The following is a 14,727-nucleotide window of genomic DNA, read 5'->3' on the forward strand; positions in this document are numbered from 1 at the left end:
CTGCAGAAAGTCATTGTGAGGTCTGTATGTTTTCACATGTAGGTCAGGAAATCTGTAAAACTGTGAATGTGGTGAATGGAGAAGACCAGCCCTTCAGCTTTTCCATCGAGGAAGTCTCACGCCACTCAGAGGCCCTCAGAGACAGTCTGCTGTTGGAGCCCATGGAAGGGACAATACCCCCTAAAGAAAAGTGAGCAGCTTAGACCCTTTTAGTACTAAAGTCAGACCAAATGGAATGCTAAAGGAGCCACAAATCTACCACCAAAAGTTTCCTTTTGAAAACTACATTAAATACATATGTACTTATTTCTCTGGCAGGGTGCCCTTGGTTATATCCTTCACACCCACGCAGGAAGGATCAGTGGTGTTTAATCTGCTCATAACAGTCAGAGGGAAGGTTCAGCCACTCACCCTGAATGTAAAGGCAGAGGGTTACAGCATGAACGCCTGTGTCCTGTATGAGGGTCCAGAGGGAGCTGTCACTGAGCTCTCCCCTACTAAAGTTCATCTAGTGGACTTCAAGATGGTAGGCTATAGGAGAAGAGTTTTTTCGTCTGCTGATGATCTTCTACTGTGGGAATATGACATTCAACATTCCACTGACCTTTCAAGATACTCTATTGTTAATTGTTGTATTAGTGCAGTGCACCTTAATGTAGCTAAATTCAGTAATTATGGTGTCCACAAACCTTTGGACATGCAGTGTATCTCTTTACCTCTTGATTTGTTCATTCTGTACAGGTGGAGTTGAGTGATACGTCCACCTGTGCATTTGTGGTGTCCAACCCTGGGAAGTTTAGCCTGGATGTGCAGTATGAGCTAACAGGGCCTGCAGAACTACAGCGCCATCTGCAGGTGGAGCCTAAAACAGCCATGGTACCTGTGGGAGGACAGGATCGCTGCATCCTCAGCTTCTTCCCTCTGCAGAAATGTGTCCTCAAAGACATGCGCTTCTCAGTCAAGGTGATTACCTGCCTCAGTTGCTCTCTCTTTCTCTCACTCATATAGTAAATGTACACTATATGGACAAAAGTATTGGGAAAACTGCTCATTGCTTGTTTCTTTAAAATGTAGGGGTACTAAAACTGTTCCACTGATTCACAGCTCAATGCTGGGAGGCTCCTCTAGCCCACAGCTGGCATTAGTGCCAATAGTTTCTTGTTTATCTGCTCTAGTGAGTCCTGTTCTGAATGCATTCATTAGAAGAGGTGTCCATAAACCTTACACAGATAGTGTATCTTTATTACTTGTTGGGTTTACATTTCTCTTTGATGTCCTTTTTTCAGTTTTTCTCAACAGGATCCATTTGTTCATGCCTTTGGTGATTTTTCTCTGTAGGTTAAGAATGGCCCAACTTTCTGTTGTTCTCTGCTGGGTTCAGCTACTGCCCCGAGCTTGGAGTTCTCCTTCCTCAAGTACAACTTCGGAATGAATTTCATCTACTCTGCTGGAATGGTGCCTGCAACGCACACACTGCTCATCAGCAATAAAGGAGAGAGAGGAATCAGGTAGAGAATTAGAAAATGTGGTTTTAAGGTACAGTTGGTGCTCCGAATTGCTCATTATTTGCAGCAAATTACATATTTATCCTTCGTCTTTCACAGTGTGAACTGCTTATTCTCTAACACCCCTTCTCTGGAAGCGAGCTTCACCCCTGAGGTGCTTCCCCCTGGTGGCAGCATGAAGGTGCTTTTTACCTTCTACCCTCGAGAAGCAGTGCGGTACCATGAAAACGTGGTCTTCGAGATCAACGAGTGTGCCAAGCAGGTAGTAGAGATCCTGGGGCAAGGAATCAAGATGAAGGTGAGAAAGAGAATATCTCTGATGCATTGTGAAACATGACATGGCCTACATGTCTTTCTACACCTTTGATCTGGTTTGAATGAACTCCATGCTCCATGCACAGCACAGTCGGACGTGTTTGTAAAAGGCTTCACTTCTAGATGCTCTAGAAGGATGAACTCTCAGACTCTTTGGCATTCTGTGGTCTGTTTCTGGCTTTCTTAGATTGATGTGGAAGATCCAAAACACAAGGACGTGAAACTAGGAGCCCTCCAGGTGGGCCAGAAGAGCAGGAAGCTGATTCCTTTGATCAACAACAGTGACTCGTCCTTGACCTTCTCTCTCCTGTTCACACCTTCTGCACACACACTGTTGGACTCTAGGGTAAGACTCAAGCACGGACACACAAGCAGTCCTTATCCACTATGTGTGGTGTCAAGCTTCCCTGCAAAAACAGTTCCTCCTTTGGCTCCTCCAAAGGTCCTAGAACTATTCTAAATGAGATTTACATGAGTTCCCGCTTTGTGTTTCTTCCTGCATACAATTATGTCATCTGAGGTAAATGTACAACACAACAAACATTAAGCAGGTGAAGACTGACGTTGTGTTGTTCTGAATTACATTTTTCCAATTACTGGTTGGTTCTTCTTTCTTGCCGTTTAAAAGAAACGTAAGTAAAGCCATCAACAGTGTCTTCACAAGATATTCTGCCAATATTTGATTACTAAATAATAAATAAAAACAATATACCAACCGCTTATAGCATCTAGTTCTTTGTTCTTCAAAGGTTCCTATAGTGGAAACATGCTTCACATATTGTACGTTCTCCAGGTCCTGTCTCTGCGTCCGGAGAGGGAGGTGACCCTGCCAGGTGGAGGAGGGAGATGTGTGGTGGAAGTGGTCTTTACCCCATGTCAGCGCATGGCTCCCTTCAGCGAGGAGCTGCAACTGAAGTGTTTGGGCACTGTGTGCCCCCTGCTGGTGCTGAAGGGCTGCTGCCAGGGTGTGGAGGTCACACTGGACCAAGATTATCTGCTGTTTGGGGCTGTCTCCCAGCGCTGCCAAGCCACGCGCCGCATTATTCTGCAGAACACTGGAGACATCGGGGCTAGGTTCATACACACGCATGCTAACATACCCACAGACACACACACACTGAGTGTTCTGAGTGTGCTACAGAGAAAGAATAAGAGCAGCTCTCCTTTAACTTTTATGCTTTTACTTAAAGGATCCCAGTAATTCTAATGTTTTCTCCATTATATATTAATCCTTTGTCTTTTTAAACATATTTTAACATATTTAAAAATCATTTGTAAAATATAATTAATATAAATGCTGATTTCTTGTGAGAAAAAAGTTAGAACTCCACCACAATAATTGCTATTTACAGTCAGAAGCAGGTGCAGCACATTAGCTCCAGATGGTTAGATCATCATTAGAGGGGATTTTGGAGGAGGCTTTATTTAAACCTCAGACATTTAGTTTGGTTTGCTCTTGAGTATTGAAGTAAGTGATATCACCATGATGGGAATCAGAAAGCGCTCCTTCAGAAAGAAGGTTGTAGATGCAAATGAGTTTGAGAAGGGATTTTAAAAGATCTCAGAACTATTAGAAATCAGCCGTTCCACTGTCCACAAGTAAAACAACTGCCCACATGGCCAATTTAGGCCGTCCTAGCAAGGTAAAAGTACATGCATCTACTATCAGAAAGAACCCAATGACTGTTATTACATTTTCACTTTATTTAATAACATAACTGATTCTGTAAACGTCTACAGATAGAGTGCCACATGGTATGGTTATTATTCTTATTTTGTACATCTTCTGTACACATACTGGATACAGTGTGATTCACTAGTTAGATAATAGCAAAAGTACATCAGCAATATTAGCCCACATTTCACATTCACTCTTCCACTACAGACCAAACATATTCTACATCCCGCACTTTAATACTGAGTGATGGTGACTTCTGCATGTGCTCATACCAGGTTCCAGTGGGATGTGAAGTCTTTTGCTCCAGACTTTAGTATCTGCCCAGCTGAGGGATATATATTTCCAGGAATGGAGGTACCCTTGGAGGTGATTTTTGCTCCTGTAGAGGTGAGGCAGAATGTGCGATATGACCATCTCTGCTGCTCTATAGAGGGAGGCAAGCCTGTGAACCTCACCTTGGCTGGCTCTTGCATCGCCCCACCAGTTGCCAATCAAGTGAGTCTCTTTGCTTCCAGTTGATTAACCTGGGTGCTGATAGTGATAAATGATTTGCTTATTTACATAGATTGCTTGTACCCCTGATGTGTGCTTAATAAATTACAAATTACTTTGATTTAATAAATTAGAATTCCACAACATAAAAACTGTCTGCTTATACTTATTTTTCTCTCTCCCTTGCAGGTGGTGAACTTTATGTGCCAGGTGCGCAGTCAGTGCACACAGTCTCTTAGTCTGTCCAACCCATCGAACCACCGCTGGAGCCTGAAGCCAGTGCTTGAGGGCGAGTACTGGAGCGCCTCACCCTCCTTTGTCGTTGAGCCTTACCAGCAGAACAAAGCTTATGAGATCACTTATAAGCCCATGGTCATGACCACAGATGGCAAAAAGCACCTGGTAAATCTCTTCTCAACTGTCCATTGTTAACATTTCATGTTGTTTAGACCAGGGGAATCTAACTGTACTCTATATATTAAAATATTTAGATAGAATCTTTTTCTGAAATAAAGGTGCTCTGTCACACTATGCATAGGTCCAGCACCTGGGCTTGTTAAGCCTCCATTGTTGGGCCCTTGAGCAGAACCTTTCTGCTACAGGGGTGCAAAAGCATGGCTGACACTAAGAGAAATTTCAGTGTATCGTACAAGTGTATAAGTATAATGACAAAAAGGTACAGTCTTTTATCTCTAGTGAATGCAGTACCACTGCTTCTCAGCTATATGGTGGGGGAGCTATATACTCCTCTTGTCAATGCTTGGCACTAATTTGCCTGCCATTCCATTAGAAATGCTGCTCTTTGGAGATTATGAGAGCTGTGTGTGTGTGTGCAGTTGTACTCCTGTGTCAGCAGTAGGTGCATCCTAACATAGCTGAATTCACTAATTAGAAGGTTTGTCTATATACACTATATGGGACTACCTGCTTATTCATTGTTTCTTCCAAACTCAAGGGTATTAAAAAGTTTTTTCCAGCTTTTGCTGAGAATTTGATTGCATTCAGGAACAAGAGTATTAGTAATGTCAGGATGTTGGATGATCACCACCCCACCTCATCCCCAACTCCTCAAACTATCCCAAAAGTATTGCATGGAGCACCATCATTCCAGTTCCACTGCTCCACAGCTCAATGCAGGGGGTCTTTATACCCCTTAACTAATGGTTGACAATAGGCAGGTCGCCGCCATTAGGTTCATGTTTATTTGATCCAGAGACTCCTAATCTATTGGCAGTACTTCTCTACTAGACCAGCTGTGTGTGAGCATCTGTGTCAGCAAATGGTGCAAATAAATAAAGTACCTGAACGCATTCATTAGATGGGGTGTACCCAAACATTTGGACATATAGTGTGCGTTTGGGCATATAGTGTATAGGGAATAATTCTCAGTTTGGTGATTCCTTGCTAAAACATACACTGAACATACCTGGTAATTATCAGATGAATTCAACCAGGTGTGTTTGAACTGTTACAGATAACGGACCTCCAGGGCCACAACTTAAGAGCCCTGTACTAAGCTAATAAGAATAATTAAGGCCCTTTAAAAGTACTTACCTATAAGTTTTATTTATGCCATTGTTTTTCATCAAAAGCCAAAAAACATCACTTTACTGAGACAGTTCAGACTTAGAAAATGACTCATAGGTGAGGTCGGTGGGGTCAGTGGTCTCGGAACACTGTTTTTTGTGTAGTGAGTAATTGAACAATTCAGTTGAACTGTATAGGGAATAAGAAACCCTTTTAAATGATAATCAGCCTGTTACCACTCTTTTGTGCTCGCTTTGAAATAAAGCAAGCACACAAGTTTTCATGGCTATGGAGCTTTGAAGCTGAATGCTAATTGTTATGATAATACTACTCCAAGCTCAATTGTTCCACAGCCAGTAGAAGTGTCTGCATTTTTGCGTTCTTATTTGCATGTGATTTTGTGTCTGGCCTAGGGCTCTGTCTTCTTCTCTTTTCCCGATGGCTCGGGCATGCTCTACACCCTTCAGGGCACGGCCGAACCACCTAAAGCAGTAGGCATTATCAGCCGTGAGATACCGTGTAAGACCCCATATACAGAGATGGTCCCTGTTCAGAACTGGCTATCTAAACCACAGAGGTAATAGAATACTCATTATTGCACAAGGCCATAGAAGAGCCACTTTTGGATTAATAAAGAATCATGTTTGTAAAGGAGATGTATGGTTTTAAAGAACCTTTTAAAGAAGCTTCACTTGATGTAAAGGTTCTTTACCAATTTAAAAGGTTAAATGGTTCTTTCTGGATCCAAAAGGGTTTCTTCTATGGCATGGCTCCCAAAAAAATTAAGAGAATAGAAGTGTAACCAACAGATGTGTAATGTATTCTATGCCCTTGCTGTGCAGGTTCCGTGCTATAGTGGAGATGGGTAAGCCTGAACGTACCGACAGCACTGTTTCTCTAAAGGGCTTGGATTATGTGGACGTGCCTGCGCTGGCCAAGCGGGACTACAAAATCTCCTTCTTCAGCTACAAAGAGGGCCAATACAATGCCAAAGCAAGTGCCAAGTCCTATTAGGCCTGCATTTTGTGCCAATTAAATCTACAGCTTAACGCTGCTTAAATCAATACCAATATAATACCCTAAGAAGAATGGGGAAAAATGCTGGTAATGCTAGCAAGCTCCCCAGTTAGAATTATGCAAACGGGAGCTCTTTTCACTTAAATGTTTTAAACTACATTAGCAAGCATACTGCTGGACTTACTTCACCTCCTCCTTTCACAGGTTACCTTTAAGAATGAAGTCACAGGTGAATACCTGTTCTACAACCTCAGCTTCAAGGCCACACCTCCTGGAGTGATTAGCACTATTGAGATGGTGGCGGCCGTCAGGCAGACAACTTCGGCATGCGTGGAGGTGGACAATCCATTACCTACAAACCTGGTGTTCTCGGTTGAGTGTCGCAGTGTGGACATCAGCGTACAGTCCCAGCTCCCAGTGTCTGCACTGTCCAAGGTAGGACCTGTTTTTAAAGCTTTCATCAAAGGTTTTTAGTAGGTTTTTTTTCTAGTAACAGTTAAGGGGCAGTGCTGCTGTAGTAATTGAGTTAACCAAGTTGGCCACCGTTGTTGTCTGGTTGAATGTAAGCCATGATGTCTCCCCCGACACGTGGACATGTAAAGCCAGCCATCACTTCTTTTCGAACTTACTTCTGCTGCAGCATTGCTAGGTAGCCAGCGCACTCTGAGGAAAGCTCTTATACTGCAGCCTGTGCTGACTGACATCACACTAGGAGTGATGTGGGAAGAACATGCCATCATCCAACCCCTGAGAGAGCAAGGCCAATTGTGCTCTCTCAGGCTCTGGCTGCTGATGGCAAATAGTATGACCCGGGATTCTAACCAGTAACCCTTAGATCATGGTGCCTTAGTCCACTGGACTATTTGAAGCTCCAGTTCAGCAATTTTTCTGATGTCTGGTGCCTGCTGGGAAAGCACAGGGGAATGTGTGCAATAAATGAGTTTCTGGAATGATCGAAAAGGATGTTATTCTCCTCTCCCCACTTAAAATTAAGCAACAGTGGGCAATAAAGACTATCCACACACTGAAATCTTGTATTTCTTTTATTGTCAGCTTGCATAGATCCTTGCAGACATCTTGCTTAAGCAGATGTGAGTAATCACACATAGATCAAAGTAGATAACAAAATGTCTACTGCTCTGCTTTCATTCCTAATCAGTGCCAGATAAAACGTTTAATATAAAGGCAGCAAGTTGTTCCTAGTTCGAAGGGACTGTTATTTGAAATGCTCTTTATCTCTCTGTTTCTCCCTCTCTTTATTTATGCCAGGACACCCTGAAGTTGCAGTACCAGCCTCTGCGTACAGGCGAGTCCACAACCCGGCTGTCGCTACAGAACAGTGAACTGGGTTCTTTCCATTATGAGCTGCTGCTCCGGGCCCTCCCCGCCCCTTCTGAGAAACCCCTCTACTTCAAAGCCCCGCTTGGCAGTGGCCACTACCTCACTGCCAAGTTCACCAACTACTCTCGTGTCAAGACTGAGTACGCCTGCAAGGTACAGCTTTGTGGAGCACTGAATGAAACAGCAGAATCGTACATGCCGCGTTTAGAGCAGTACATTACTGCGTCCTTGTTGTTTTAAATACTTTATTATATTTTGGACTTCGTTGTCACTCTTTTGCTATGTTTGCTATGGTTTACCAGCCTATCTGATCTTATTTGACTATATCTCATATTACTTTAGGAAAAAATAAAATGTACACAATATGTACTATTTTATAGTAGTGGACAAAAAAGAATGGACACAGTTCAGAATGGCTGCCATTTAGGGTATATTTATAAATCTGATTTATCCAAACTATTCCTTTAATCCTACAAAATCCATTTTTCAGACAGACTGCCCCGACTTCATTGTGGAGAAGACCATAACAGCGGCAGCAGGCCTCCAGACAGGCAGTGATGTCACCGTGGAGGTGTACTTCGAGCCCAGCCAGTTGGGCGAAGTGCGAGGCCTGCTCACCGTTTCCTCCAGTTCCGGCGGGGACTATGTGTTTCCGCTCTATGGCACCTGCACCCCTCCCAAAGCTCAGGGACCCCTGACCGTCCGTGCCGGCTCCAACGTCTCCATCTCCTTTAAGAACGTGTTTTCACAGGCCACTGCCTTCTCTTTCCAAGTGGACAACCCAGCCTTCACCGTCAAGGGAGTGGACACCATCCGCTCCAAGAAGTCCCACAACATTCTGGTGAGCTTCGAGGGCCCTCCAGCAGGCTCCAAGACCCCATGCACAGGGAAGCTGACCATCTCCAGTCCACGGACAGAAGGCCATGGACAGAGCCTCTCTTGGGTGTACTACCTGAAGGGCATCTGCCCAGAGCAGCCTCAGAGAGAGAAGACCTCATAGGGGACCTAGATAACGAATGTGCTGCACTACTTACTGTAATAAACCAGATTTATTGAGAGCTGCACATGGCTTTAGTTTACAAAAGAAATAAATGCTTTAGAAATTTGTCCATATGTGTTTAAATGTTACATTTGAAATCATATGTGTTTAAATGTGTTTAAATTATTTTCTGAAAAAACGCTGTTTTTTGGGGGGGTTGGAAGTTCACACAGCTGTAGGTTGCATGGCCAGTTCCAGAATTCTACTGACCTCCACCAGGAGGTGCACTTGCTGCCCTTATAACACCTCTAATATGACATGGAAGAATACAAGCTCTCCGTAAGAGAGATGTGTGTGTCTGTGTGTTCCTAATACATTTCTGTGGGTGAGTGCTTGCTGTAACATGCCTCCAATGTTCGGTCTGCATATAAATTTTATATTTTTTTATTTCTTTTTTTTTTCCCCTCAGTCTGGCGAGACACTTCATGGACTATGGGAGTGCTTTTAATGAGAGAGTGGGTGAGCACAGCCAAAGCAAGGGCAGCCTGACATTAAGCAATAGTCCTCTTAGGGACATAGTTTAAATTGGCTCTCAATTTTTCTGCAATTTGCTCGCTGCACCCTCATCTTCAAACACCCTCTTGAGCCCCGACCATTAAGCAGGTCAGTTGACAATATGATAATGTTGACCTGCTTATGGTACAGTACAGAACATCACCAGGTCGATGAAAAATAGCTTTCCCTTACAGCACAGTGTATCACATGCATTATACCTGCTTTTAGCTTTTTCATGTAATGTAGACTGAACATTGTAATCAACAGACCTAAGTGTCTGAATGGACTTGCAATTCTAAATCTCTTCAGCGTTGATAGAGTGGACTGTGTCTGCCAGAGATGAATTGAAATGCTCTCTACATGCGTCCACCAGCACTCATTAGCTATTTCCAGAGTATTCAGGACAAAATGGCTTTCGAAAGAGCAAGCAAGGGGCCAACAGGCCCAGCATTTTCTTGCTATGCATGGGGGGGCCATGCAGAGCATTAAGGAGTTGCCCTCCTCTCGCTGAGCACTCCTACAAGGGGCTGATCAGCCTATATAGCCGCAGTAACCAGTGTGGCCGCCCACCTGCTAAGGGCCTTCTTAGCTCCGTAGGGGCACTGCAGCGCACCACTGCGCTGGCTTCTGCAAAGAGCCGGGAAGCAGCCTGTAACAGCCGCACTGAGACAGCAGGTGGTGGCGTCCCAGGCGCTGCCGAAGACAAGAGATTACGGCTTGTCGTAATTACCCGAGCTCAGCTTGGGGAGGAAAAAGCAGAAAAGGCTTTTGCTTCCGTTCTCCCATACAGACATATTTTCAGCACTGCGTTCCTGTCGGGCTAAATGCCTCACTATAGGACCACAAACTGTGTGTATGGGGGGGCTTGTTCCACGCGCCAATTAAATGAAGGGCTCTTTTAGCAGGGAGGTCTTAATCACCTGTGGCAAAGGGCAGGACTAGGGGAGCCTTTTAACAGCCTTTCAACTTGCAAAGGTCATCTGAGGCCTTTATAGAGGCGCTAAGGTAATGAGGGTGTTGTAGGAGTGAGAAAGCAAGTGAGAAAGCACCCCTCCTGCAATAGCGGAAGTAACAGGTTTCCTCTGTGTGAAAATTGGGGAGATCTCAGATTTCATGATGTTACAGAGGTTGGCGAATGTATGGTGCATGGGGCATAGTGTTTTTACCCCAGTACTTCTCAATTCTCAGAGTACCACTGCCTTGCATGCTGAAGTGTTTTCCCTGTTATAACACACCAAGTAACCTCAGGAAGGGCATTTTTCCTATCTCCAGTTGAGAACAATAGTCAAGAACAACTATAATTAAGAACAATTGACAACTGTACAGTCACACAACCATAGTCGAGAATGGCCAAGAACAACCACAGTCAGGGGCTAAACCAGTTGTTCTCATCTGACGTCCTAGGAAACCAACCCTGTAGAGTAGTCCCTTTTCTTCCCAACTGCCAATTAACCCACCCGTTCGTAGCTTCCCCTTGCACCCATGGGAAGCCAACCACCGCCTCTTTTTGAACTGCCACCTCTATGCTCTAAACCCTGTATAGTTTTAATAGTGGTCTCCAGTTAACCCTGGTCCTGAAGATCTAACTGAGTCTAGTTTCAACCATGACCTGTCACACACATGCCCCTGCTAATTAATTTCTTCAGAGGTTCTTTGTAAGTGGAATTGGAGTCTTAAAGTGAAAGGTTCCACAAAGGGTTCTTTGATCGATGCCATGGGAGAATGACCTTTGGATCCATAGAGCCGTTTTTGTAAAAGAGAGAACCCTTATATAGGTCAAGAATCTCTACATGAACATTCTTCACACTCCCACATCTCTTTTTACAAAAGTAGTTGTTCTATGGCATTGCTTAAGAAAGCACTTATAGCTCCTTTCTTTTCAAGAGTGTAGATGAGATGCAGTGTTAGCTAAGTGGAGGGGCAGCGTGTTAGATGCAGGTTGGAAATGAACTCTGCAAGGATGTAGATCTCCAGGAGGAGGGTTGGTGACCTGCTGGTTTAAACTATTCTCTCCACCCAGCACATCTCATGCAGCTCATCTTCTAATTATCAAGCCCTTCATGGGGTGGATCAGGGGTGTTTGTGGCAGAGCACACCCGAAACTGTGCAGATCAGTGGGTCTCCAGGGCTGTGTGTTGAGCGAGTTGACAACCACTGTGCTAAGGTGTACAGGAGATGTGTTTTCAATGCTTGGTTATAGTACATTTCTTTCATTTGCCAAGAATAATTATCAAGCCATGATATGGAGGTCCAGATGTATTATGGTTATTAGCCAACGACATCAGATGGGTTGTTTTGACATTTCAGTCTGTGGCTTTCACTCTTAATATGAAAGAAAGTCCTTCGTATTCTTGTTCGGAGATTCCGGATTATAGGTTTCTCAAAGGCTGCCAAGACTGTACTCACTAAATGCATGTCCTTGTTCTCCAGTACATCTTCTGATGTATCTTCAAAGCAGGCGCGGCACCTACTTTGCCAGTATTTCTTTTATGGCTGTCTCTACTTCCTGCCAATAAGGTTGTTTCACTGGCCAAAATAGATTCTGACAAGGCCATGTAATACTGAAACCGTCTGCTGGGGGTCTGCAGTGTCTCCAGTATGGACCTTGGTTGAACCCTGTCAGTCAGTTGGCAAAGAATGTGCTTCTTGAGTGATGAAATGTTTCTAAAGAGAATTGGCATTTATAAGCTAGTCTACATCTGTAGCAACACCCAGAAACCCAGGTCTAATCTGATTGGGGTTTGGGTAGAACTACACTAACGTTAAGCACCTTTGTTAAGTTGCTGCTCAAATAAGTTCTGTATGCTAAAACAGGGTTCACTGGTACACTGAAGTCTGCTCGGTGTGATTAGAGTATTTTGAATTGGCATATTTAGGTCACACATTTCAGCTCCTCTCTTAGTTATCTACTTCAGAGCTTGTGCTCTAATTTTTTACACATCTGCAGATAGCTGCTGTTTCGTCCCTCTGGACGAGGCCGGAGGTTCTCCACCAGTACTGCATTCTCGGTCACACTTTGGTCAGGGTAATGTTCAGGTCACAGATGTGTCCCTAGAGACATACTGATTAGACTCTTCAGAAACCTGCTTATACAGCAAATGCCACGGCAGTGGACACACTTGTTTTCGCAAGTGATGGAGCTATTTAGAGTCCAGGCTGATTTTTAGCTCTGCTGGTTCTTGGCATGAATGAAGAGCTGTAATTTCACATACGGCTTAATAAAATCACACATTATTGGATGTGATAGTGGACAGATGTACAGTGTCCAACTAAGGCTTGGGGTGTTCTTTACTGCTACAGTAAACAAGTTCTCAAAAAAAGATCTCACCAAACTGAACTTTGGGATCAATCTTCTGCATTTCTGAGCAGCAGGGACTGGAGAAGCCAAGAACTGTAGGCTCATGTTTACACTGACAAACAAACAAACAAATCCAACCTAGCAAAATGCTTCATGTATTGTTAATAATGAGTGAAGAACAGCAAGATAAAGATCTTACTTACCTCAAATACATCATTTAGCTCTTTTAGCTTTAGCTTTAGCTTTACTGTCTTATTTTCTGCAGGACTGAGTCCAGAGCAACAGTTAACATCATTATAGTGTGATAATGGCAGTTCACTAGTAGAGGAATTTAGCATGTTTATCATACTTTTATGATAATAATCACATGGTTTTGGGTTCAATACCCTTATTAGCTAGGCGGCCAATGTTGGGCCCTTGAGCAAGGCACTTAATTCTGTTCCAGGGGCGCTGTAGCATAATATGACCCTGGGATCTGCTTACCAAGCTGGGATATGTGAACGATAGCTTTGTCGTACTGTACTAGTGTAATAAAAGTATAACTGCCGGCTCAGTGGTAAGAGAGCTGAGATATTGATCACAGGGTTGTGGGGGAGCTGCTCCTGGGGCACCGTGGCATGTCTGACCCTGTGCTCTGACCACAGCTTTCCAAGTACTGTACATGTATAGATTGAACAGTCAGTGTTTAGTCACATATCCTTCATTCAGCTTAGCTTAGTCTAATGGCTCTGGTAATGATCCCGTGGCTGTTCTGGGAGCAGGGAAACCACTGTACCTGGGAAGGAGCAGGTCTGTTCCAGGACCAGGCACCGAAGTGTGCAGGGCAGGGCTTGCTTCAGAGGTTGAGTGCGCGTGCCTTGGAGAGGTGTGTGCGCGCGGGCGCGCGCGGGCGCGCGCGGGCGTATGTGTTTGGGCATGTGCTGATGTCAGAGGGGAGGAGGGACCGGCCCCCATAGCGCGCAGCATGAACGCGCCGAGGCAAAAGGATGTGTGAGCAGGCAGCGCGCTACTGCAGGGACGGCGTCCACAAGCTGCTCCACAAGGAACAAGGCAAACTCCGCGCGCAGGACAGCGGCGAGCAGCCCAGAGGCGGCGGGCCGCGGGACAGCGAGACAGCGACGGCTGCACCGGCCCAAAACAGCGGCGGAGCCCAGCCCGGGGGTATCGACGGGCTCGTCCGCTGGATAGTCACCAAGATGAGCGACAACAAAAGCATCTCGACGCGGGAGTACGCCAAGGATGAGGGAGAGGTGGCCGTGGCCCAGGAGCAGTTCTTCGCCCCGGAGCCACGGAAAGGCATCTCCGTCATTCTCGACGTGAGTGTGTGTTTTTATTTATTTTGGTGTGTGTGTGTGTGTGTGGGTGGGTGTTGAACGGCTGACCGGTGCTCGCACGTGAAGTTTAACTTTGTTTTCTGATAGAAAATGACTTGAGGAGAAGTTGGGTGTAGCAGTGTTTCGGCTGAGGCTACTTAACCGGTGTGGTAGCTATCATCCCCGGAGCGCCGCTGCCTCGCGTCAACGCAATTCGGCAGCTCAGAGACGATAATCTTGGCCAACTTTCTTTAATGGAACCCCGCTACCCTGTTTCACACCCACGCTCTCTTCTAGTAGGCTTCCTATTTTGTAAAAGGACATGAAACGCCGCCGTGCTTAAACTTATATACCTTAACCAGAGCTGCTGAGTGTGAGGTGAGGGTGTGTAGCTCTGATGTTTAAAATAGACTGCGTAACTCGGAGCAGCTGGATCCGAAGGCGAACGCGAACTTGTTTTTCCCACCTCTTCTCCGTCAAGCCCCTCCCTCTCCGCGCCATCACTGGCTAAATCTCCTGCGCTGGGACCGGTTAGTGGTGCATGCCGTAACGATTCGCTCGCGAGTGTGAACCACCGGCCAATCCTAGCGCCCGACGGAGATACTACCAGCCAATACTAGCGCAGGAGGCGGGGCTTGTCCAAATACGGGTGGTGGAAAGAACGACGCACCGCGAAGCAGCCGTTTGATGGCTTTTTCATCTCTAAT

The 14,727-nt window shown here is 45.1% G+C and overlaps 2 protein-coding genes across 3 annotated transcripts in view; both read left to right on the top strand.

Moving 5' to 3' along the window:
• The window catches only part of hydin (HYDIN axonemal central pair apparatus protein), a 106,156-nt gene extending 97,258 nt beyond the window's left edge, over nucleotides 1-8,898 (top strand). The window contains exons 72-85 of the mRNA XM_072695200.1: nucleotides 43-190; nucleotides 319-526; nucleotides 742-963; nucleotides 1,339-1,508; nucleotides 1,605-1,803; nucleotides 2,008-2,166; nucleotides 2,614-2,894; nucleotides 3,774-3,993; nucleotides 4,180-4,392; nucleotides 5,931-6,094; nucleotides 6,360-6,510; nucleotides 6,739-6,969; nucleotides 7,804-8,028; nucleotides 8,366-8,898. Of these exons, the coding sequence (XP_072551301.1) occupies nucleotides 43-190; nucleotides 319-526; nucleotides 742-963; nucleotides 1,339-1,508; nucleotides 1,605-1,803; nucleotides 2,008-2,166; nucleotides 2,614-2,894; nucleotides 3,774-3,993; nucleotides 4,180-4,392; nucleotides 5,931-6,094; nucleotides 6,360-6,510; nucleotides 6,739-6,969; nucleotides 7,804-8,028; nucleotides 8,366-8,875 (3,101 nt within the window). The 3' untranslated portion in view covers nucleotides 8,876-8,898. The remainder of the gene's footprint in view (nucleotides 1-42; nucleotides 191-318; nucleotides 527-741; nucleotides 964-1,338; nucleotides 1,509-1,604; nucleotides 1,804-2,007; nucleotides 2,167-2,613; nucleotides 2,895-3,773; nucleotides 3,994-4,179; nucleotides 4,393-5,930; nucleotides 6,095-6,359; nucleotides 6,511-6,738; nucleotides 6,970-7,803; nucleotides 8,029-8,365) is intronic.
• A 4,732-nt stretch (nucleotides 8,899-13,630) lies between these two features.
• necab2 (N-terminal EF-hand calcium binding protein 2) overlaps nucleotides 13,631-14,727 on the top strand; it is a 135,016-nt gene continuing 133,919 nt past the window's right edge. The window contains exon 1 of one of the 2 annotated variants that reach the window (XM_072695520.1): nucleotides 13,631-14,023. In XM_072695520.1, coding sequence (XP_072551621.1) covers nucleotides 13,694-14,023 — 330 coding nt within the window. In that variant the 5' untranslated portion in view covers nucleotides 13,631-13,693. The remainder of the gene's footprint in view (nucleotides 14,024-14,727) is intronic. The other variant, XM_072695519.1, reaches the window with a different exon arrangement.

The sequence above is a fragment of the Salminus brasiliensis genome, chromosome 13 (genome assembly GCF_030463535.1).
Source record: "Salminus brasiliensis chromosome 13, fSalBra1.hap2, whole genome shotgun sequence".
Classification (NCBI taxonomy): Eukaryota; Metazoa; Chordata; class Actinopteri; order Characiformes; family Bryconidae; genus Salminus; species Salminus brasiliensis.